Below are 25244 nucleotides of genomic sequence, written 5' to 3' on the forward strand. Positions count from 1 at the left end.
TACGGCGAAGCGGGCGCGCTGAAGCGCTCTGCTGCCGCCCGGCCTCAGGGCGGACGAACCGCCGCCGGTGTTAACTGTAACTCAATGGCAATCTATTGTCTGGCACCCGGGGCAATGGAAAAACAGGGACGCGGGTCAAATAACCGGCTGGCTGCGGAAGGGCGCCGCGTGCCCGAGGCAAGCTCGTCGCGGAGTGTAAACCGATTCCTGCCCGCTCACCCCTGAGCTGGGCCGCGCGGCTCTGGCACGCGGCCTCCGCGGGCAGGAGGCTGGGCGTTAAGGACAAGCTGAGGGATTTCTCTAGAAGGGGACGCGATGGCTGCCGCCTCCTGCCCCGACCTGCCTCTCGGCAGGCCTTCAGCTGGAACGGCCTGGCCCGCTGCCTCCCCCGGAGCCGGCGGCCGCCGTGGCGCGGCTCACTCCTGCACTGAGTTGCGCACAGTCCTCAGCGGGCGGGAAGCGGCGCCCGTCAGCCCTAACGGCCGGGGGCGGGGCCGGCCGGGGGCGGGGCCGGGGGCGGGGCGAGCGGCCGCCCCGCCGCCGCCGGGGCCGCACTGTATAACCCGTCTCCCGGCAACGGCGGGCACGTCACTTCCTGGGGAGCCGCCGCGAGGTGCCGGCGAGCGGGCGGCCGGGGCGAGTGTCGCGTGCGGCGGCGGCCGGGACGGGCCGGGAGGATGAGCGCGGAGCTGGACGGCGCGTCGCTGCGCTCCTCGTCCTCCTCGTCGGGCTCGCTGGGCTCGGCGGCGGGGCCGGCGCCGCGGCCGCTGTCGGCCAACGTGCGGCGGCTGCACCAGGCGCTGACGGCGCTGCTGAGCGAGGCGGAGCGGGAGCGCTTCATCCTCTGCCTCAACGCCTACCACGGCCGCCGCAACGTCTGCGACCTGGTGCGCTCCCTCCGCGCCCTCCTCGACGGGCCCCGCCGGCGGCAGCTCCTGCCGCTGCTCCGCCTCGTCCTGCCGCGCTCCGACCAGCTCCTCTTCGACCAGTACACCGCCGAGGGGCCCTACCTGCCGCCGCCCGGCCGCCCCCCGCCGGCCCCGGCGGCGCCCGCCGGCCAGCTGCGGCAGGTGACCCTGCGGCGGAGCAAGGCCCACGAGGGCCTGGGCTTCAGCATCCGCGGCGGCGCCGAGCACGGCGTCGGCATCTACGTGTCCCTGGTGGAGCCGGGCTCGCTGGCCGAGCGGGAGGGGCTGCGCGTCGGCGACCAGATCCTCGGCGTCAACGGCAAGTCCTTGGACAGGGTGACCCACGCCGAGGCCGTCAAGGTGAGCTGCCCGCCCCGTCCCGTCCCGCTTCGTCGTCCCCGTCCCCGGGATGAGCGGCTGCCCGTCCCGTCTCGCCCCGTCCCGTCCCGCCGCGCGTCCCCGTCCCCGGGATGAGTGGCTGCCCGCCCCGTCCCGTCCCGCTTCGTCGTCCCCGTCCCCGGGATGAGCGGCTGCCCGCCCCGTCCCGTCCCGCTTCGTCGTCCCCGTCCCCGGGATGAGCGGTTGCCCGCCCCGTCCCCGTCCCCGGGATGAGCTGCTCTCCGCCCTGTCCCGCTTCGTCCCCGTCCCCGCTCGCCCCGTCCCCGGGATGAGCTGCTCTCCGCCCTGTCCCGGGGCTTGGTGGCTGCCCGCTCCGTCCCGCTTCGGCGCTGTTCCCGGGATGAGCGGCTGCTCGCCCCGTCCCGCTTCGTCCCCATGCCCGGGAACGAGCAGCTGCTCACCCCGTCTTGCTTCCCCCAGGTTTGGCCGCTGTGCGCCGTGTCCTACCTCCCTCCCCCCCGGCCCGTTTCGGGGTCCTGCCCCGCTCTCTGCGGGGCTGCGCGCCCCGGCTCGCCGTACCGCGTTGAGCTGCTCTGCTCCCCGTCCCGCTTCGCACCCAGCTAAGCCGCCGGCTTTGTGCGGAGGGCGGGGGGCTGCAGCACCCCGGGGCAAGAGCCCCTGGGCCCCCCGCGCCGCCGCCCCTGCGTGGGACGCAGCCGCGGAAACCGGAGCGGCTCTGTGTGCATCGGGCTCGTCCTGCCGGCGAGCGCGCCGCGAGCAAGCGGGCGTTAGTAGTAGTGCGTGAGGAGAGCTGGAAAGTTTCGGGTGAAAAGAAGAAAGGAATACCTGCTAATGGCATAGGTAGTAACTAGCTCCCGGGGGTCAGTCTGGCATCGTCTGTAGTTCCTGACACGGTAAGTGCATCCTTTCCGAGCCAAATGATGCTTTTTTTTTTTTTCCCCCCTCTCTCTCACAACGTCTTTGTGAAACGTAGCAGTGCTGCTTGTGTCTTCTTTTCAGTCTGGGAGACTTGGAAATCTGTCTGAGCCTGATTGCCAGGCATGTTTTTTCTAAGCACTAGACCATGCTGCCTCTTCCTTGAGGTGGAGAAACTGAGGCACAGAGAAACAGAACAGCTTGCCCCCTGCTAGGAGTGCCTAGTACCAAAACCAGGAACGGATCCTAGATCCCATTCTGAGTACGCCAGAGCGAGGAGGAGAACAGGTACACAACTGAAGTGCCTCTGGGTCTTTCTTAGTATGTGTGTGCAGCACAACGCATTTCTATATGTCTCGGAAACCTGTTGTAGTAAATACAGCGGGGCTGCTGTTCCACGAAGGCTTTCACATAAAGCTAGGTGGGGCAGCTCTGTTAACTGAGCCGTTTTTCACTTGCAGCTCGCTGTTTTGGGGTTAAGCCCATGTCTGAGCAACCCGGATGACTTTCTGCTGGCGTACAGATGTGGTTCGTCGCTGAATTGGTGGGCTCAGCTCAGAGTATTCCTGTGATGCAACAGCATCAGCCGTGAACCTAGTGAGCCAGTCTAGCCCCTTAGGGCTCCAGCGTGCAGGCAGTGCACAGAGAGGTGGTACCTGGGGTGACAAGGCTTTCTTGCAGGTGTTTGTGCTTTAATACTTCCATAATAACCAAAAGCACTTCTGTTTGCAGCCTGCTTCCTGTGATGCCTTCCACCAAGAGTGCATTTATCTTGCATGGCTTTAAACAGTGTGTTACACAATCAAACTGCACGTTCCCCACATCGTCTTTAAATCGGTTCCTCAGGCAGTAGCATGTCTTCCAGGCTGAAAATTAGTTCTGGGTGATCTTGAGACCAGAGGAAGGTTTTGTAGGATTTCTTTCCTTTGTTGCTTTTTTTGTTCTTAATGACAGAACCAGCAACTATAGAGGTTTTGGAAGTTGGTCTGTGATTTTTGTGCCCTGAAGATTCCCCAAAGTGTATTTGTCTGCTGCATTGGGATGGCTAGAAACCAGAAGCCAGGAATTCTCTGTTTTGTTAATGACTCTGTCACTGATTCAACCCACTCTACTGGGTAATTCACATAATAACTGTTTCAGTTTATTCTCTTATACGGTGTATGTGATGTCTTTTAGACTCTGTTAATATTGTGTAAAGCTAAGTGCTTCCTGCACAAAAATAGTTCCTGTAGGATGCAGTTGGCCAAGGTGTTGTTCTGCCACAAGAGCTATATTTTGCTGGTGTGATCTTGACACGAAAGGGAAGCTTAGAAATTGTCTGCTTGTGAGCCGAACTCCTTTAAACAACAGTTTCGTCATGCACCCGGCTGCACTGGCACCTTCCAGAGCTCTTGCACTCTCCTGTTTCCAGGAAGAGTTTTATGACCCAGTTAGTGGTGATAGGAAGCACCTCTTTTCCCTGTAAAGAGAATCAGAGAGTGATTTACATTGCAAACTATAATGCCGCCTTTGGACATTCTAAAATTAAGTAAATGCTACTATGCCCTTGTGTGTTGCCTTTTGTGGAATGGGGCAAAAAACAAGGAAAATGAAGAGAAGTAGATCACGTTCAGACTGTGGGCAGTTTTTGAGGGATTTCCTTGGGCTTAAGGTACAGATACCTCTGTCCATGTTTTGGACATCCAGGTGCTGCAGGGTGTCTGTACTGCTGGAGCTGTGGCTGCAAGAGGTAGGTGATAGACAGGATAGCTTGAACCCTGCGTTCTCTGCTTTCCCCTGAAGTCCAGCAAGCTCAGACTCAGTCTTGGCATATTCGTTACAACTCGGGGAAGGCCTCTGACTGTTCTGATCTCTTACACTAGAGCAAATCTCACAGACATCCTCACTGATGTCTGTCAGTAGTAGACCACTATGTGTTTCTTAAACAGCCTTGCACCAGAGCTGGGTTTGGTCATAGGAATTTATGTTCACGCAGTAGTCAGGATCAAATACAGAGGAATCTGTCTGTGTTTTGTTTTATTTTGTTTTTTTCCTTCCTAGAAAGGTTGGGATTCTTGTTTGCAAAAGGTGAGCAGAAGAGAGGCTTTCGTAACACAACGCGAGTGCAGCCAGATTCCTCCTCCCCCCGCCAAACGCTCTCTGCCTGCTTTAGACTAGTAGGTATGGTGAACTCTCCATCCGCAGCTGTCCGATTAAAGCACGACTCCCGTTTCTGTACGTGGAGTGACAGTCTGGCCCTCCGTCTGCCTGAAAGAGAGCATGATTTCCAGGCTGCGCTTCCATCTTGACTGTCCTAGAGCAAAAAAACCGTCTGTGTGACAGCCTTGGTATTCGGAATATGCAAATATTCCGAATATTTGTTGTGAGAGAAGTTGTCAAAGCTTGTTCTTAAGGGCATGAGATGATTGCAGAGGTCAGGAAGGCTCTTTCAGTCCTTCCAGTGTTGGCCTGGCCGGCTCCAATGCACATTTGCTCTCTCGCGAGTGCGACAGACAGAAGTTACTTACTGAACTAGAAATCAGCTTTCTCTTTGTCTGGGTGCTCTGAGGTGCCGAGCTATGAATTAGGTAATGAGGCAGCTGTTCAAACAGAGCAGCGCATAAACGCGTAATCTTAACCTGTTTGTGAAATCCCTTAACACTCGCAGGCTAGTTCGTGCATTCCTTTTACCAATCATAGCGCAGTTGCTTTCTTTTTTTGTATGTCTGACTGTGCAGGAGTACCAATTTTTCTCCATCCCTCCCCTCTAAGAGGAAGGAGGGACTCTCGGTGGGTAGGAAGCAGTTTCCGTCTGCTCTCGCCTATTTTCAGGCGTCGCTCAGCCATGGTATACCCAGAGTGGAATCGTGGCACCAAATGGAAACTGCCACTTAGACAGGCAAAGAAGACACGAGTAACGAGTTGCACACTGTTCCACCTGAACATTTATTGGTGTCCTGTGACCAGTGCAATGCGACTTGTAGATATTTCCAGTGTAAATTAGATAAAAAATGGAATTCTGAATTAAATGATGAGATTATCTAAGCACTTCAAATCAATTCGCTTAATGACCAGCTTCTTAACCTTTATGTGAGCAGTGGAGTTTTATGCCTTGTCTACTTCATGCTCTCTCTGTTTCATCCAAATCAAAATTAAATGACTCAATTACAATTATAGCTCGATCATTCCAGCATTCAAGAGTGCAATTTAGCAAAAGATCATTGTAATTTAAATTATGGTTTAAGCAAAGAAGCTTGTATTGTCTATCCTATTTTTAGAACTCACTTGGCTTTCGTCAGTCTCTACAGTACACATTTGATATTATAGCGGTAGTGCTGAACGTTTGTATCAGTAAGGTATAAAATTTTGTCCAGAGTAGTTAAACCGGAGGTATTTGTTGTTGTCGGCCACCAGAACGTGACACAGGGAGGTATTTCTCCTCTACCCTGGTGTTTGCTTTTAACATCCACTCCCTTTCTCCTCCATCCCTTACTTTTGCTGCTTTATAGTAGACTTTTGTGTCCTTTAATTTGTTTGAGGAGGAGGAAGGATGGGGAGAGAAGTGAGTGTGAAGTATCATGACTGGATCGATCCTGGTTTATAACAAATGAAGATTTGGCTTAATGAGTTACACCCAGCCTTAAAAGAGCTGGGCTGAGCTGGGCCACTTGGCCTGCTGTGTCTTTTTGTTCAGCTGGGAGAATGGAGAGTAAATTGATCAAAACCATCAAAACTGTGCTAATTTATATGCATCTATCTTAGTGTGATTATTCTGTCCATCTTGGTGTAAAGCTGTGGTGACTTTGGCAAAGCCGATGGACTCCATCACGTTCTGAAGGAACTGGGTTAGTTTTGCAGTTGCGCGTACTGCTTCTGGCTCTCTAGAGTGGCTTTGAAAGGAAGTTATGGGTTTTGCTGCTGGCATGACGGAGTCGGGAGAAGGCTTGCGGTGAGGCAGGAGCAGAGAAAGGACCCCAGGATACAGCACAGCAATCCGTGAGCCCATGAGCTGTCTCCGGCTAGCAGGTTTGCGCCGGGCTGCAGCCCTGCCAGGGAAGGCTCGTCCGTGATGGCACGGGCTCAGGTTGCCAGCCAGCACCATCTCTCCGTTTACGCTGTTTGTCTCTGTTGGAGCCAGAGGTTTTCTTTCCCTCCAAACCAACCTTTCCCTCTCACTGTGATAGTGCCAAGCAGACAGTTAAAAAAAAAATATTAATTTCCTTTTAATTATTCTAATGTTCTGTTTATTTGGACACTCATGACAGCAAACAAGGAGATCTCTGAAGTGACTGTAATATTTCATATGAGGTAGGAAGGGCTCAAGCTGCTCGTGCTCTGGGCCCTTGCGATTCTGCGAAGAGCCCACTGCGAAATTGCAGAGGAGACGTGCCGCTCTGAATCTTGGGGGTGTATTTAGAAGAATTTTGCCTTCCAGGCAGCTTACAAGACAGCAAGCCTCATTTCATTGTTTCTTCTCGTTGCCCAATTAATTGATTATCACTATCTGAGACCGCTTATTTGCTACAGTCAATAATCACCACTATAGTGTACATGCAGTTGTAACAGTAGAAACAAAGGTATCCTGGTTTCTTCAGTTGGTTTTTAACCCTCCAAGTATTTGAGGTTGTGGACTGTCACGTACAGTCATGGTTGGGAAGAATGGGAGTGATTTATCAGTTTCCCGATTCCAAAAATATATCGGACTTATTCCTTTAAATGACTATTTGCTTATCTCTCTCTGTAGTTTAGAAGTCACTGACTAATCCAGAGGCTAGAAACGTCTCCCCTTCCCAAGGGGTCTCCCAGATGGCTGGAGCATGGGAAAGAAGGGTGTGACCAGCGCCTACCCCTATACTTAGAGCAATAACCTACAGCTCTATCTCTGGATATGCTTAGAAACAACTCCCCCCCCCCCCAAAAAAAAAAAAATACAAGAAAGCACTCGCAGTTTAAAAGGCAGGTGTCTTGCGATGCCTCAGGCTTCTGCTCTGCTTTTCTGTCCTGCAGACAGTTTCCATTTTAACATCAGCAGAGAGCCGAGCTCTGAGGGTGACGGTGGGAAGTGTAACGTCTCCAGGATGTCCCTCTAGGAAAGGGGGGGGGGGGGGCAGGCTGCTCTTGAACTGGGAGGCATTTGCCTTTTAAATTAGTTTTCATGATCCTTAAAGGGAAGGTCTCTTTCGCAGTAGCAGGGCATAGATCTGGCAAGTGAGGTTCTTGGTTTCACAGGCAGATCTGATGCCGCGGTCCCTTCAGGCCAGGCGTGAGTGTTGGTCCTAACCTGATACCGAGGGTCAGGCTGCTGGGCTGGGAGCGATGCTGGGTGCTCACTGTGAGCTAAGCCAAGCTGATTAAATGCAAGTAATTTATAACTTGGGCAGTGGGGTGAACTTGCACGTACAGAAAGCATCTCCCTGGTCCTGTGGAAAGGTGGATTTGGCTGTTGGACTGGGTAGGGACAGGCTGTATCTGCTGCTCTGCCACTGGTTTCCCACACTGCACTGGGCAAGTTACTTAGTCATTTGTTTCCTTTCGTTATGCCAGCAAATCCCAATTGGCTGTGATGAAGTCAAATGACATCATACTGATGTAAACGGTTGGAATAAGATCCTTAAACTTTCCTTGTCTCAAGTTGTAATGCAGGAATGTCTCTGTCGTTTGTGTTGAAACTAAATCCTTCACGCCAGGGGTGGCTGCTTACCATTGCTAATGGTTTGCTCTTCGGTGTTAGTATTGTTAGGGCATCTTTGTGTTCTTCATATGTTATTCATTGAGCTCCTTGTAAAGAAATGTTTCTGACTCAGTAGAGAAATTGATAAGGTAGCCCAGAGGATAAAGGCTGTCTTTCTTCCCAGTGTGTCAGAAGAAAACAGAAGTGATAGCGTGCAGCATAGCTGGTGGGTTAAAATATCTTCACTCAGTTCCTCTGTCCGCAGGAAAGACGATGGATTTTTGTTGACACCTTCCTCAACACCATGTCTCCTCGGAGAGTTATTGTTTTCTAAATCCCCTCGCCTCAACAGACAACACATCTGCTAAAACGATTTGGCTTGGTTTCTTTTGACCGGGTGCCCGGTGAATTCTTCCTGTTACTGACCATCAAGCGCGTAGCAAGTGCAGGTGAAGCAGGGACCTGCACAGCCCATAGGATCTCCATTCCTGCCAGCTCCTCGTCGCTGGGGTTCAGAAGCCGCGTCTGAGACTCTCAGGATGGGGTTTGCGGGCAGGGAAGGCTGGAAGGACGTCTGATTTTTGCAGGCAATGACTGAGCACTTAAAATGCCTTGATCATTTTTCCTCATGGATTTTTTCAAAGCTTGTTTTTCACCAAGTAACTAACCATATCCAGACAGTAAGCACGATCTGGATATCTTGGTCATTCTCATCATATATATTGCTTTTTCAGTCCTATGATTGGTGTGGAGGGATAAGAGGAAAGAAGGGGGAAAAAAACATTTGGGGCTTTGATCTAGATTTTGTTTTCCCTCCCTCAGAAAGCACAGAACAGATTTCCAGGCTTGCATTGAAATAAAACCATCTGGCATTTTTGACTGTTTTTAAAATTGTCCAGGGCTTGCGTGAGAGAGACACTGGGCAGCGACTAGCTTTGAGGGAGAGGAGGTGACAGAGCCCTTGCCTGGAAATGAGGGTCAGCCTTGGAGGGTTAGCAAGAAAGCCCTGCAGCTAAGATTTCCCTTGACATTCCCAGGTGAAAGGGACATGGGTCTCCCAGTGCCTTGGAGCTTAATGTGCCCAATCACCATAATTATACAGTCATTTGCATGTATTTGCATAAGTGCCACTACTTGAAAACCAAACTGTTGCCACCTTTGTCTTGTGAGGGGGAGGTAGGTTTGACTGCGCCTCCTGCGATTCCCCTGTGTCTTTCTGAGGAGGAGTACATCTTGTACTCTCCATCTCCTATCCTGGAGCTACCCCACTGCTTTTTCTCTCATGCAGCACTCCCATCTGAAGTGCCTCCACTTTCCCTTTGTATGTCATTTTCTCTCTTTCTCTTTTCCCACCTATGTCTCCTTTGTTACCTTTTTCTTGCACCGGTTTTCTGCTTTCCTGCCCACCCTGGCTACATGTCCTCCCAGATGGATGTCTCAGATCTGAAGCAGTTCCCCCGATCTTTGTCAAGCAATGTGGGAAGGGGATACCCTTGATCCAAGGCATCTCATTTACAGCTACAGCCTCAAGACTGTAAGACCAAATGCCATTTTACATCCTCCTTGGCATTTCCTATACCTGAGTGTCTCCCCCGTGCTTGGAGCAGGGCTATCAGAGTGGATTAGGATGTGGCCAGCCCTTGGTGCTGAGCTAGACTTTGCTCTCTCTGCCAGTCTCAGCAAGGTCTGAAGTTTTTTAGCACTGAGGAAAGCTCTGAGCTGGCTGGCTGCAGGCCTGCTGGCAGCTCTTCACACCAGCACAGCATGGGCAGTGGTTATCATCAACAGCATGGCCTCACCAACCTGCCTTCTCCTAAGCTGTAAGGAGCTGTCTCTAGAGCCCTTCACGCTCATGCCCAGGCGTTTTATATTCCCTGCCCATGCTGGCTGTCAGAGCTTACCAGGCTGTGATCTGGGCAGGAGGCTGGAGTGCCGGGAGAACGTTAAAGCTCAGGGTCTTTCCCTGGCTGCTCTTCATGTGGCCTTGGGGCAGTCACACTCCTTTGCCCCTCTGCCCCCATCTTCCCCTGCCCAACTCGTTTGAGACGTTAAGATTGCAGTCTGGTGCAAGGGACTGTCTCCTTATGCATTTGTACAGCACCTGGCAAATTCAGCCTCCGCTCTTGTTTTGAGGTGCCTATTTGCAACTGTAATAGCCTTAAAACACTTGTTCTGTCTGCAGAGGGTCCCTGAAGCAAGCCTCTGGGGTCAGGCAGGCAGTGCCCCTGCCTGCCATCTTCTGCTCCATCCTTTCCACCTGCAGAGGAAGCCTTTAGCCAATAATCCTCAAACAAACTCATGGAAAAGGTCTGGCAGTTCTGCCTTTGCAGTCTTCTCACCTCCAAAGCAGAAACAGGGAGCTTCCTCTTCCCCACTGGCAGTGAGATGGTTTTGCTCAGCCTAACTGGACCCACAGGGTGGAGATCTATCTGGGTCCCCCTGGATCTAATGGGAACATCACAGGACGGTGCAAGGAATAGTGGTTAGACAAACTTCTGCAAATTGCTCCTTCCAAGGCTCTGAAACATGCTGTAAAAGCTCCCTCTGTCTCCCTCCTCTGGTATCTCTGCCTTTCTCTGCCCCTCACAGTTTTTCCAAGTCTGTGCCTTACTGTTTTGGGCTCAGTTGGTGCAAAGCTGTGTGGGACTTTAATGACTGATAACCTCCGTGCTGACCTTTGCAGCTTGCAAATGGAGCAAGGGCTTGAATACCCATTATCTGAGCAGCCCAAGAAGCCAAACAGCTCTGTCGAGTCTATTATTGTCAGAAGAAAGCAGCTTGCGTCTGTAGCAAGGGGGAGGATGGCTCATAGTTAATGCTTCTTGTATCAAACTGTGATCTACCCACTAACAAAATGAATTGGAATAGATTGTTCATTTCATTAGTAGCGAAGGTGAGTGGGCTGCATCCGTAGAAGAAGCGTATTTTATTCAGGCTGCCAGAAGAATGCTGGAGATTAATTGTCATTGGTTTCTGAAATCTGTGTTCCTACTGGGGGAATTTTTGAAGTCCTGGAAGATGTTTTTGGGCAGCTGTCAACCTTTCAGCTCCCTTGAGAAGCAGAAAGAATGAAGGGGGAAATTACAGGAGAGGAAAGTTGCCGTTAGTAATGTGAGATTCGATGAGCAAGCTCGCCCTGATGCAGAGGGCTTTCAGGAAGGTGGCATCTGTCAAGGCTGATCTTGGCAAAGAACGTGCTCTACACCTAGGCCATGTAGGAGCCCAAAGCCACTCGCCCGATGTGTGTGTGTGTGTTATTTATGACTCTGAGGGGTAGCAATCGTTGGGCAAAAGTGTGTGGGTTTTTCCCCCCCCCCTCCTTTCTTTTTTCTTTTAAAGGTAATACCTTGTCTGAGCACCCATGAGCACATATAGGTGTGTGCGCATGTGTTTCTTTTTTTGCTTGTTTTGAGCAATTACCCTGCTCTTGAAGGACTTGATGGATAATTAAATAATGTAGTGTCAGAGGATCAGTGGCATTATGGAATCAATCTGCCCTTCTCTCTACCACTTGCTGCTTCTAGGCAATCAGTGGCTGTTTCCCAGCTAAATGTTTTGGCACCAGTCCCCAGATTCACTTGAATTATTTCCTTAAGCTTTTCTTCTCCAGGTGTGCCTGCGCACTCTGATGCCAGTGTTAAACCTTTCGTGCTGTGTTCTCCACACCCATTATAGATGGGGCAAAGCCAAATATATCCGAGTCCGGAGTGGAACACAGCAGCACTGAACAGCACGTAGCAGTCCCTGAAATGGCTTGAGAAAGGAAATGGAGATGCAGTCTGCAGCTGGCTGATTCTGCAGAGGAGATTAAGGAGGTGGAATTATTTTATTTAATGGTCCAGTGCAAATGGGTTAGGTTCAGTATGTTGTTCTGTGGGCATACTTTCTCAAAGAGCTTGCAGTCTGAATTATGTTATTGCTTTTGTTGTAGTATCTCTGCTCTCACTGGGCCCAAGAGAACTTGGATGTCTGTGAGGGAGTTCTCCCTGGTATCATTGAAACCCAGAGCCTGTCCTTTCTCTCCACGGCCCCCCACTTTTTCTATTAAGCAAAGACACTGAGCTGAAGAGCTTTCCTCTTTGTCCTATGGAACAAGGGTGACCTGCTTCATGGAAGGTGCACCATTTGCATGGGCAGGTGCTGGCCCTCGCTTGTTTTTGTTGGCACCTCTCCCAACACAAGTGCGGGCAGGCAGGATCTCACTGTGCTTTATTTTGTAAGTGGGACTGACGGCAACACTGAGGTCAATGGACTTGTGGCAACTTGCTGGCACTGTGGCACCTTGTTGGGAGTGGGGAAAGGGGAAGTGTTAGATGTTCAAGCGGTAGCTGGGCTGCCAGGTACGTAGACAAGAGGCCTGAAGGCTTACAGGAGAGGGTGTTGCAGTGATGGAAACCTGCCATAACCTTCCATCCATTAAGAGGCCAATGGACCTGGCCAAAGGCCCTTGCTCAAGTTGGTTTTTGGGGCCCTATGCAAACATGTCCTAAGAGGCCAGAATGGATGTACGATGTAGGAGAAGCCAAGAAAATAGAGCTGGAAATTAATTCATGCTAATAGCTTGATGTTCAATACCAGCTGGAAAATGGATCCTACTCTCTGCCATGGATATGGTCCACACTGGCCAAAATGTCTATGTGTTAGCAATGAAAATGTGTTGAGGAGGCTTCTTGTCCAGTCCCTGGTCCGTGATTAATTAGTGCCTCTGATCCCCAGATAGTCAGTTGGCCCTTTCTCATGAGCCCTGAGAAATTAAATTAAAATGACATAAAGAAAAGAGAATAATCCTGCTTCTTGGAACAGCTGGGCAAAGATGAGGAGTCTCAAGGAGTCCCTGGTGTCAGCCAGTGGCATGAAATGTGGACAGAGTGACAGTTGCAAAGGCTTGATTCCATGTGAGGCTGCGAAGGCTCCAGGGCAAACATCTTTTAAGCTTGGCTTGTTTGTGCTGCACAGCTCCTTGCCCATACCACCCCATGCTGCCTGCCTCGTGACTCCTGCCTGTGCTGGGGCAGCACAGCTGGGAGGGGTGGAGGTACAGGATGTTGTAGGTGAAGCTGGCAGCTGGGGCACTTCAGGCCTTGGGGACCTGCCTGGGTCTCCTTTTCCTGATTAACACTTGCGGTGCCAGAGCTCTGGTTCTCTTCCTGGCTTAGCCCATAACCCCCTGTCTCATCATGGCTGAGCTGCTGTGACCTGCCATGTCTCAGGTATATCCAACATCAGATGGAGGAAATGATATTTCCGTCAGTGCCAGTGATGCCCACGGTGCCTGTTCAGTCCCCTGGAAGGGAAAAGGCACAGGAGGAGCAACTGTCCATATCTGTGCGTACAAGGGAATCCTTGCGGAAGAGGAGGGCAGGATCTGGCCTTGGATATTGCTATGAAGCTGCCCATCCAGGATGGTCTCCACCCATGTCCTGGGGTTCCCAATGGGCTTAGCGGAGCCAGCACTAGTTATTCCTGACTGGGGAGGGAAGATAACACGAAGCCCCTTGTGCCTACAGTCCCTGCAGTGCAGCACACTAGCCAGAGGCTGTATTTGGACTCTGTCCATCAGCATGAAGTCGGGCTGCCCAGGCTCTAGACTGGTGCCAGGGAATGATAAGACTCTGTCCGCACCGTGTCTCTGGGGAACGAGGCTAGCTGGCTGCCCCTACTGCTGAGGAAGGGGCTAAGGCAAGCACAGCTGGCTCCTGTGAGCCGCGGTGTCTGTTGCTGTGCTCTCTGATGCCCTGGCATCAGCCAGCTCCTCTCTCTGTGCTGAACTGCTTTGGCCCTGTGTCCTTAGCTTGAAAACCTTCCATCCTGTCAGTGCTGCTGAGCTGCCTGTTTTGTAATGCAGCGGTCATTGTCCCCTAGTACTGGTACATCCCCAGAGGGCTGCAGAGTCTCCTGATGCTATTGCCTCTGCAGCTCAGCCCATTAGCCTTTGCTCTTGCCTGCTTCCATGGCTATTAATGATTTTCATTTTATGCAGCACCTTTCCTCTTAAAGCACTTTCTTTTATTAGAAGCAAGACTTTAACCTCAAGTCTTAGGCCACTCTAGCCCTAATTTAACCTTAGGGCACTCTAGCACTCCTACAGCCATGTGCTGAATCAGAGCAAAGCACTATCTGAAGCACTTTGCAAGCCTCTGGCTTGCTCAGGGAGGTTCCCTAGCTGGGAGCCATCGAGGCCTAGCCTAGCTTCACTTGTAAGGTGGAGATGAGGAGAAGGCCTAAGATCCTGGCCCAGTGGTAGTATAGCAGCAGGCTGCACCTCATTGCCTTAGTAGTGAGTAGAAATGGTCCCATTAAATCCATGCAGTGTCCCAGTGCTGTAGCAATAAAATTGACAGGACCAAGCTGTTTTTAAGAAATTTATGGCAAGCGTTCCATAATGGTGGTCTCCTGGATTCCTCACAGGAGCCAGTGTTGAGGCTAGAGCATCCGTCAAGATAAAGCCTTCTCCCTTAGCACTTCGTAACTGTCAGAAGAACAGCTGGCAGGAGAAAGTCATTATGTCTTATCTTGTGCTGTTAACTTTCCAAAGGTGCTGGGTAATCGTGCTCAGTGGATGAGAAAATTACCTACAAACTTTTTCTCTGGGATGTGAAATCAGTCTAGGTCCCTTCTGATTCTGAAAGCTACCGAGAGCCTGATGGAATGGAAGTTAGCAGAACTGAAAGCACTAGCTGGGGTGGAGCAGGGTAGGAGCTGTTGAGTATACTCATATCTCTTGTGTCCCCAGTGTGGTGGGAGAAAGATTCTTCCTCAAACAGTGGAGTGAGACAGATACAGGCTGTGTGTATGGATGGCCCCTGCTGTCTGGGATCCTGAACTGCCAAACCAGCCTGCCCCTACAAGAGAGCTGTACACTTCCAGGAAGTGGCTTCCTCCCAGCACATCCTGTTCCTTGCAGTGGCTGGTGGTCCAGGAGGAGCACCGAATATTCATCTTTTGTCCTCCTGCACACAAAGGGCTAGAAAACACTTCCAAAAGCTCACCACAAATTTCTCACCTCTAGGAAAAAATGAGTCAAGTCAGTGTTCAGAAAGATGTCTTCTGCACCACTGGGAGCATCATTTTTCCTCTCTGTTCCTCACAAGGGTAATAAACTTCCTCTCCCTGGCTACCAAGAGGGGAACTTTTGCAGATCAGAAGATGAACAGATGCACAAGCTTTGGTAAAGACAGAAAAAACCAGACGCGAAATTGGAGAGATCCTCCCTGTGCAGGAAAATGGAGGAAAAGCTCTGTTCACTTGGAGCTCACCGAAGTGGCTGATAGTGATTTCTGACTCTGTTTGGGCATAGTATGGAAGCTTCTCCCGTTTGGCTCACCTGATGCCTCATAATTTTGCAGCTCTGTGTGCCAAGTGAAAGTCTGGTTCACTGTGTGGATGTACACAGTCATTTTACAGGCCTGTGCCAGATCTCATTCCCTTGGCTGCTGTGCTTCATTATAGAACGCGTGTGATGCTGTGTTCTAAGGGAAAACGCTACTTCCCTTCTCATCTCCACTCACAGCCATGCGAACTTTCATTTGAATCCCTAGTGACTGCTTAAAGAACAAAAACCTTCCGGGGAGCTGGGATGTTTGCGCAAAACTGGTTCTAATGGTCACCACATTGGAGAAATGATTTGTGCTGACTTTCCTGTGACTTTGACAAGGCTCCCCTGGCCAGTGGGAGAACCCAGGTGGTGCTGAGCGAGCCTTGTGCCCCTCCTGCTCTGGTGCTGGGCCCCTTCCTCAACTAGGAACGGTACTTTGGCTTACTGGAGCAAACGTGCTTCTTGTGGGATGTTAAAAGTGGAGATTCCTCAATCAATCTGTACTTGCAGTAAAAGAAGGATTTGTCTCCTGAGCTGGCAAAACCTTGACTTAACCTCAGCTCAGGTGTGCTCTTGTGGACAGTGATAGTGCGGGATACCACTTGGCTGGGTTATTCTCTAATAATACATATATTGTCTAGCTTTGTAGTGCAGATGGTGAAGATGTATTTCCAAACAGCCATCTTAAACAAAAAAAGCCTTTCCAAGTTGTTGCAAGCCAATAAGTCAAAAATCTACTCTTATACACTACTCTATAGGCTTAGCTATAGATGTGCTTCACTGGCTGATATTTTCAGACCTGTGCTTAAGCATGTTCTGGGCAGATGCTTAAATACTTGCTCATTTCAATGCATGCCTGAAGGGTGTGTTGAATCAGGGTGATGGGAGACTGCCTTCTAGAAAAGCGCCAGCAGAGGTTTTTTGCTTCCTCTCTCACCGGGTCCTATGGTGTTGCTGCATACTGTTAAATAGCTGCTACTTTTTACCTAAATGTGGCCATGTCTCAGTGGTGCCTGCAACAGCTCATTATACATCCGCATACTCGCACCGCTGTATACGCTGTTTGGTATAGTTTGGGGATGCCTGATGGCCTGTCGCGCTTCCACCAGCTCTTAGTTGTGTGAAGGGTTTGCTCATGTTGTGACATAGCTGTTTCATAGGTTATTAAGCTGACAGAGTGAGTGGGATGGCAGCTGTATGAAAGCTGCGTATGATGGCAAGGGCCGTCTGCTGCAAGCTGTGAATCAGGTGGGGCAGAATGGGAATGGGGCTTGAGGTGTAGGCTGGCTTGAGGAAGATAGCTCTGGAAAGCAGGTCAGAGATGCAAGGAGAAGCATGAAGGCTCGGCCCCGTGCAGAGGCAGTATTGCCTGGTTGATGTGACACCATGCCAAACAAGGCGGGGGCTCTCTTATGAGCCTTTTCAGGGACTTGAGATGTCACCTTGTCAAGGTGATTCCTGCATCACATTTCCCCTTTCTTCTTGCTTTTCTTGCCTGCTAGGCTTTTCCCCTGATACTGGTATTAAGATTCCAGGAACGGTGACTCCAGAGCAGCTCTGTGCCCCAAGGCAGTCAAAAAAAAGAGGCTGCATTGCTGTTTTCAGGAAAGAGCCTGACCAAGCAAACTGGAAGCTCGGGGAGAGGATTTATCAAGGGTTAGTGTTGTTGGTTGGTAAATGTTACTTTTGTTGCAATAAAGATCTAGTTTAGGAAACGGGATGTTTTCAGGACACTATTGGTGGCAGTAAAAGAGGCTAATTAATCTGCTGTCTCTGGTAATTAATTTCCTTGCATAATGCTGCAACTTGACGTAAGCAGCCAGTTGTTTGTAAAAACTGAGATAGGAGGATTTTTTTAGTGGAGGGCAAAGATCCAGTAGCCACGTGCCTGTGAAGTTAAGGGCAAATGAAGCTGTTTCATCAGTGTTGAAGTGGAAACTACGCTGGGATCCCATTAGCAGTGGCTGCTTAGCTGTGGAAGAGGCAGCACTGGGACTGCAGGACCAAATTCTTTTTCTTCTCTCTTTATTTTTCTTTCTCTTCTTAACAAATTCTACCTTTTGCTGGAACAAATACTACCAAAGTGCTAGAATAGGACCACCTGCCTCTGTCAGTGAGTGGCAAGCCGAGCTGGGCCTTTGGGAGGATGGCCTTGTGCTAGGAGTTCCCAAACTGCTGTGTTCAGGTGCAGCTCTTGCTGGTTGCACTGTCTGGTGCTAGCATGACTGCCTGTGTGCTCAAGTGGCGCTTTTGGGGTGTCTGGGCAGTGCTCGAGTATCACTCGGAGGAAGCTCGAGCCTCACTGCAGGTAGTCATTAATGCCTCATGTTATACCTACAGACTGGCAGATCTGATGAAGATGCTGAGCACGTATGGGACTTTGCCGTGTGAGCTGTCCCTGCTGCGCTAGGCTAACCCAGACTCCATTTATCTGGGCAGCAGCATTGAAAATCTGCTTTGATGTGTGCTTTGCTCCATAGCTCCTTATCCTTAAAGATAGCAGTTCCTTCTGGCACAGGGTCTTGGGGAGTGAAGTGGAGAAGCAGTGTGGTCTGGAGGTGCTATACCATCAGACAAATGCTAGCGATGTCAGCCTAGCCGCATAGAGTTCTTCTGAGGAGCCATCCCCTTACTGTCTTCCTCCTAGTCCTGGACCCCTGTTCCCACAGAAACCCTTGGTCTGTCACCTATTTGAGCTGCAGCAGTAGGTTAAGATGAGGTCAGATGGCGTATTATGGCTGTTTTCTCTGCTATACTTCTGTTGGTGCTCCAGAGTTTGGGCTACTGAGGATATGTTTCCCTTCCTGCAGGTAAAGGGGGCTTAGAGGCTGGAGGAGCTGTGTGCTGACGGGCTTTTAAGTGTAGGGAGGGTCTCTGTGGTGGGGTAACATCATGGTCCTACACTAGCTCTTCATTTAGACATTAGCAATGGGAACGTGTTGGGGTTGATCCCGAGGAAACATTGTGCTGGCCAGGAAACTGCTTCACTTACTGAGTCCATGAGATGCCTCAGGAAAAAGGTATGAAAGACTAAATAAAGCCCCCCCAACCACCATTCCTGGGCTTAGGATCAATGAGCCATGGGGCATGCTGCTCCTCTCCCTGCTCCTGGGAGAGACTGTTTGCAGCGACATCCCGATGGGCGCAGCCAGCAGCTGTTTGCACCCTCCTTTCCTGTCTCTTCTTGTACTGATGCTGCTGGAGAGCCTTGGCCCAGCTTCCTGCCTCGAGGCCCGGCCCAGCAGCTGCTCTCCTCACCTCCCGGCTCTCTGCTGTCACCTTCATGCATAAAACATCTTCCTGTTGACGGAGATCCCATCTCCTGTTGGTCCTGTCAAGAGAGCTGCAGGGAGACATGAAAAATTCCTTGTAAATCTCTAGCGTCTTATCTCTAGAAACTGTACTGTACCTTCAGAGAACGGGTCTCCGGTTGTTCCTGCTCTTTTGGGAGATGACCTTTAGCTGAAGGTACCAGCTAGCACTCTGCTTGCCGCTTGCCTTCAGCAGCAGCCACTGCCCTGTGCTTGAGGCAGGCTGTGCCCTGGTGCTGCCCGGAGTCCCCAGGACCAGAGCAGGGAGCCCTGCCTAAGCATGCTCATGCAACACCTGGAGTCCCTGCTGTGTGATAAAAGCCTCAAAGAGTTCTCTTCAGTTCTTCTTCCCCTTCACTGGCAGGGATGCTCTGAGGAAGGGAGGAAATGGGATCTGTGCATCAGTCCCCAGCTCTCAAGGGTAATGAGGTGGCAGTGAATGCAGGGAGAAATGGAAGAGAACAGCTCAGGGGAGGGCCCTGTATGTGCTATTGGCCCAGCCTTCACTCTGAGAGTTTTCTTTGCTCCTTACTTAAATTACAATGGCATTCAACCACTGGCTCAGAGGCTCTGTATGAGCATATACATGTGAGGAATGTCCAGGATCAATATAAACATTTCTCAGAGACTCTGCTTTTTCATTTAGGGGGGAAAAAGGGTGGAAGTGCAAGCATCAGTCAGAGAGGGTTGCACAGCATCCCAATGGCAGAGGGAGGACTGGATCTTATGTCTCATAGGACATGGCTTGGTAACACCGCATTTGGTAAAATCACTTACAGTCTTCATTATTTACTTGTGCTTGATGAGGAGTTGCAGCATCACTTGGAGATCAGAATCACAGAATGGTTGAGGTTAGAAGGGACCTTTGGAGATCATCTAGTCCAACCCCCCTGCTCAAGCAGGGTCCTCTAGAGCACGTTGCCCAGGATTGTGTCCAGACAGCTTTTGAATATCTCCAGGGAAGGAGACTCCACAACCTCTCTGGGCAACCTGTTCCAGTGCTCTGTCACCCTCACAGCAAAGAAGTTTTTCCTCATCTTCAGATGGAACTGCCTGTATTTCATTTTGTGCTCGTCACCTCTCGTGCTGTCGCTTGGCACCACTGAAAAGAGTCTGGCCTCATCTTCTTTATACCCTCCCTTCATATATTTAGAAGTACTGAAAAGATCCCTCCCTCTGTTTACTCTCTTCTCCAGGCTGAACAGGCCCAGCGCTCTCAGCCTTTCTTCAGAGGAGAGATGCTTCAGACCCTTAATTATCTTTGTAACCCTCTGCTGGACTCACTCCAGTAGCCCCATCTCTCCCTTGTATTGGGGAGCCCAGAACTGGACACAGTATTCCAGAGGTGGGGTCATCAGGGCTGAGCAGACGGGAAGGATCACTTCCCTCGACCTGCTGGCAATGGTGTGCCTAATGCACTGCAGGTTACCATTGGCCTTCTTGGCCACAAGGGTGCATTGCTGGCTCATGGTTAACTTGTCATCTACCAAGACTCCCAGGTCCTTCTCTGCAGAGCTGCTTTCCAGCAGGTCAACCCCCAGCCTGTCCTGCTGAATGGGGTTATTCCTCCCGAGGTGCAGGACCCTGCACTTGCCTTTGTTGAACTTCAGGAGGTTCCTCTCTGCCCATCTCTCCAGCCTGTCCAGGTCCCTCGGAATGGCAGCACAGCCTTCTGGTATATCAGCCACTCCTCCATTTTGTATCATCAGCAAACTTGCTGAGGGTGCACTCTGTCCCTTCCTCCAGGTCATTGATGAGTAAGCTGAACAAGATTGGAGCCCATTTTGACCCTTGGAGTACACTGCTAGCTACAGGCGTCCAACTAGACTTTATGCTGCAGATCACAACCCTCTGAACTCTGCCCTTCAGCTAATTTTCAATCCAGCTCACTGTCTGCTCGTCTAGCCCATGCTTCTTCAGCTTGCCGATGAGGATGTGATGGGAGACAGTGTCAAAAGCCTTACTGAAGCCAAGGGAGGCAACACCCACTGCTCTCTCCTCATCTACTCAGCTAATTCTCCCATCATAGAAGGCTGTCAGATTGGTCAGGCATGATTTTTGTTTTGTGAATCCATGCTGACTACTCCTGATCACCTTCTTATCCTCCAGATGCTTAGTGATGACCTCCAGGATGAGCTGCTCCATCACCTTTCCAGGGATGGCGGTGAGGCTGACTGGCCTGTAGTTCCCTGGCTCCTCCTTCTTACCCTTTTGGAAGACTGGGGTGACGTTTGCTTTCTTCCAGTCCTCAGGCACCTCTCCTGTATTCCATGTCCTTTCAGAGACGATTGAGACTTTGCTCATGGGGCTGTGCTGTTTTACTCTATTGTTAAGTAAAAGTAGATGGAGGCTTAAAAGAGGATTTCATAAAAATAGCTCCAATTTGAATGAATGGCGAAGGAAGCTGTTTCTGTGGGATGCTGTACTCCAGCTCATAAGGTGTCAGTCTGCACTGGTAGCTCCCTACCACCCACAGCTCATTGACGTGGGGTTCAGACTGTCTTAACTCTGTCCAAAAAAGCTGACAAAAGGGGCTTTAGGCTGAGGTGCTGGGCTGTGTCCTGAGGCATGGCTAGGCCTGTACTCCACTGTGCACGTTTGAGAGTGGTTCCCCCACAGTTGAAAGGGGTGGGGAGGGGTGTCTAAAATAGCTCCGTCATCCTAATGAGACTTGGGCTGATGTGAGCAAGACTGGAGTGCGATGACTCAGCTTGTCTGTCATCCAGTCTGGACCCTGCATGCTCTAGCAGGGAGGGGAGTGTTCATGGCAGGTGGTATGTTTGAGGGAGAAGCCTTCATCGCAGATATGGGGCTTGGTTAGGGGCAACCTAGTGCTATTTGCTTGCAGAGCAGGAGCTTGGAGTGTGAAAACATGCCAGGAAGCAGCAATGGTAGCCCAGCAGAATGAGGGCAAGCTCATTCTTGCTCCCAGCAAGGAGCAAGTCATCTCCTGGTTTGCTCATTTTGGAAAGGTCTTATTTATAGCAGGGTTTGTTACTCTGGACAGGGCTGCTGTGAGCTCTCCTTGTTTCAGTTTCTGAGGTGTCATGCGCTGGATTGGGAGATGCAGGGTGAATTCACTACTGGATGATACAGCATCTTCAGCCATACTTTACAGGGGCTGGGGAGCTAAGGAGACAGGGGGTTGGAGTTAGAGAGCAGCCCAGGAGATTAAAGGGCTCTACAGTTCTTGTGATGGGACTATTGGTTTCACGTTCCTCGTTTAAGCTCTCCAAGCCATATGACCTTGGTAGCATGTGACAAATTTACAGCCAAATTGCTGTATATGATAGAAATTCTGAACTGGGAGTTGGCTAGCTGTATTTTCTCCAACCCTGGCAGGGAGGAAGAGGAGAGTTGCCAGGTCAGAGCTGGGATCCAGCCAGCCCAGTATTACTGATAGTATTGAGGTTGGACAAGATGATCTCCAGAGGTCCCTTCCAACCTAAACGATTCTGTGATTCTGTGATTACTCTTTATCCAAAAGCTGTTAGTATTAGTTCTTCTCTATCTTGAGTCTCCCTCGGCAGCTACTCCGCTCAGCGAGGAGAGGACACCTTGCAGGAGCAGCTGATCAAAAGGACATATATACAAAAAAATCCAAAGCAGCCCCTTTCTGAGTGCCGATCCCAGTCACTGATGTTCCTAAGGCCTGAAAAGGGAATAGTACATACAGCTGTCCCTAGGGAAAATTTCTTTAAAGTTGATTTTACTATTTAAACCTTTGTCAGCTTGTCGCAGTGCAAGCTGGAGAAGAAGAGGAGTAACTGCAAATGGCCTCATCGGGATCTCAAGGTCATCTTGATGCATGTGATTTTAAATATATTTATATATTTATTAATTATGGTACTCGTTAACTGACTACTTGTGCTAGAGAGGCTGCTGGTAATGAAATGGGAATGGAAGCTGGATTCCTGGGAGCATTGTCTATACCTGCCTTTCCAATGATTTAGTGAGTTTGGGACCAAGCTGCAGGGAGCGGCACTGCTGTTTTCCTCAAGCATTGATCCCTGTCCTGCTCTGACCCCCCTTTCCTAAGTGCCAGAAACTGCTCAGTCTTCAGAGTCAGTTCACACTGGAGTTTCTCTTAGGCACCTTGCTACCCAACCTGCCTTCCGTACTCTGTTCTTTCCCTGGCCAATGGGGAGAGTGTAGTTTTTGTGTTAGCACCTGCAGCCTCCCCTGGATACTGTTGCAGTTCAGGAGAGAGTAGAAAAAGCCCAGGTCTTTCACTAGCTTTGTGTAGCTCACTTGTTCTGTAGGTGTTTGCAGAACAGCCTGAGGTCTTCCAGCCCTGAGGAAAGACAAAGCAAAGCCACATCACCCCAGAGCCTTAAGGCAGGACTGTCCTCCCTCCTCCACTGACATTAACCCTCCTCTCTCCTTGACTTGTCTTCCAGGCGCTGAAAGGCTGCAAGAAGCTGAACCTGTCGGTGCATTCGGTGGGACGCATCCCTGGGGGATATGTCACCAATCACATCTACACATGGGTGGACCCGCAGGGCCGGAGTGTGTCCCCGCCGATAGGCCTGCCGCACCACCAGAACAGCTCACTCCGCAAGGACAGTGAGAAGAGGAGCCACCTCCAGCTCCTGCAAGAGGGAGATGAGAAAAAGGTGAGCGAGGGCTATCAGCCATGGGTCTGTGGTTTCCTGTTAACCACGTAAGTGCCAGCCCTCTTCATTCCCATTGTGATTTACCTTCCTGTGCTTCTCCCTCAGGATGGTCTGAGTGTTCATGGGATATCCAAGTACTGTCATATGAGAGAGCTGGGCACGTGCTTCCCAAAGGTGCTGAGTTGTCTGGAGCCTTGGCATGTTTCCATCCTGTCACCCTTAGATCGCTCTGGCTGCCCCCAGCACTTTGACTGTGTTCTCAAAACGCCCTTGGTCCAGCCTGTTAAGGCTGTGGAGGAATCTGTAAGCTGGAGCCTCCCACCTCAGCCAGAGAGGGATAAATTTTTTACAGAATTGAGGTAGTTTGCTTTGCTGATGAAATACTCATGTCAGCGCGAGGGAGAAGGGCCCGTTATTTCTACTTTAAGGAGAAAAGAAAAGCAGCCGCCACTGGCTTGCTTGTGTACCCCACCACCCGCTGTTGTGTCACCTTGATGCAGCTTCTGCAGAGCTGGCAGAGACTTTTTGAAGCTCTAGGTAGGAGGTGTTTCTCCTCCCTAAGAGGTTATTCTCTTTATTCCTTTCTTTGTATCAACGTGAAAGAATTAGAAGCCTCCAGCCATGTGCATCCCCTGCCCCGTGCTGGAGCGTCGTCTGGGTGCTGTAGCTACAGGCAGCCCCTTCCCATCGTTCCTTAGGAAGATGTGATTACAGGTGCTGTAGCCGTCTCGGGCTAGCTTGGCTACTGCATGGGCCAGTCATCAGCAACCAAAGCACCCCCCTCTGTACTGCTCCTGGTCCCTGAGCTCACCAGGGCTGTCTCCCAAGGAGTGCACAGCAAAATGAATCTGAGTGAACTTGGCAAGTAAAGCACAATGTGGACATGCTTGTTCAGAATTAAAGCAGCCTTAATTACCGTAGCTTAATTTGCTTTGGAAGAGAATGAAGCCAAGTTGAATGAAGGCCACGTGGAACTTCTAAGAGCATCCGTGCAGGGTTTGGTTGCTGTTGCACTCGCTCCCAAGATGCCAGGCGCTCCAGCTCCAAGTCACTGTGCGTGGCACCATTCTGGCTTGATCCAGGCTCCAGGACCTCAGCCTGCGTTGTGCATACAGCTGGAGGCTGGCCTATACCAAAGAGCAGGACCGTTCCTTTACTCTGGCAGTACTCTATGTGTGGGCATGAGGGAGCGGAAGAGCCTACTCTCATTCTGAGCTGGGCTTCTCTGATACCGTTGCTGTGATGCCTCTCTTTGTGGTAGCACTGCACTTTCAGGGTATTGGGAAGATCTGCCAGCCTTGGGTGCAATGCCCAGTGTTGCATGCTGTTACCAGCTCCTGGCCTGCTGGTTTTAGGAGCTCTTCTGCCCAGCTGAGGAATGAAAAGCTTTACTCTCTGCCTGGTTCTTCCCGAAGCTCATTCTTCTATTCTCTGGTGCCCCCTTCCCACAGGCTGGGCAGACAGACAGTGCTTTGAGCTCTTGTATTAGAGGATCATGCTTTGATCCCAGAGCTGAGGGGTGAGGGCCTATCTGTTAATGTGGGAAGAGTCGATTACAATTACAGGAAATGTTTGAAGCTTATAGAAAAGCACGTGCAAAGATCTGATGCAAAGGGCAGTATTGGCATCATGTGAACAGACAGTATTTAACCTTCTTCTGACATTACTTTGCCTGGGTGGCAGGTCAGCACTGACATCTGTCATTATCTGCTGTTCCCATCCTGCTCCTCTGTGCCATGCTGGCCATGTACTGCACTTTTAACAGAAGCTATTAGCCATGTGTTGTTTCAGTCCCGGGATCCCCACACAGCTCTGCTAATGGCTCTTGGCTTCCCTCTGCTATTCCAGACCTGACCTCTTGTATCAGACTTCCAGCATGTCTCCTGCTCTGCTGTAGAGCAGCTGTCAGCACTGCCTGGAGACCCTCTCCTTGCCCTGTTAATGGGCCTCCATCCTCGCTGACGATGGGCACGGTGCATCTTTCTCCCTAGCGTGCTTGCTCAGAGGCTCAGAAATGCTTGGAGTGATAATTCTTAGCACTGGTGGGACCTGAGGTTACTCAGAACAGGGCCCTGACCTCTCCGCCTTTTGCACTGCCTTGTAATGTGCCTTTCAAAACTTGCCTCTGAAACCAGCTCCTTCTTACTCTCCTGCTTGCTCTGGCCAATG

General features: G+C 50.8%; 1 protein-coding gene across 3 annotated transcripts in view; it reads left to right on the plus strand.

Moving 5' to 3' along the window:
- Positions 1 to 653: 653 nt before the first annotated feature.
- The window catches only part of WHRN (whirlin), a 63359-nt gene continuing 38768 nt past the window's right edge, over positions 654 to 25244 (plus strand). For 2 of the 3 annotated variants that reach the window (XM_068914919.1, XM_068914920.1), the window contains exons 1-2: positions 655 to 1268; positions 22860 to 23075. In XM_068914919.1, coding sequence (XP_068771020.1) covers positions 678 to 1268; positions 22860 to 23075 — 807 coding nt within the window. In that variant the 5' untranslated portion in view covers positions 655 to 677. Of the gene's footprint in view, positions 1269 to 22859; positions 23076 to 25244 lie in introns of all 3 variants that reach the window. The other variant, XM_068914922.1, reaches the window with a different exon arrangement.

Source organism: Struthio camelus, chromosome 20 (genome assembly GCF_040807025.1).
Source record: "Struthio camelus isolate bStrCam1 chromosome 20, bStrCam1.hap1, whole genome shotgun sequence".
In the NCBI taxonomy this organism is placed as follows: domain Eukaryota; kingdom Metazoa; phylum Chordata; class Aves; order Struthioniformes; family Struthionidae; genus Struthio; species Struthio camelus.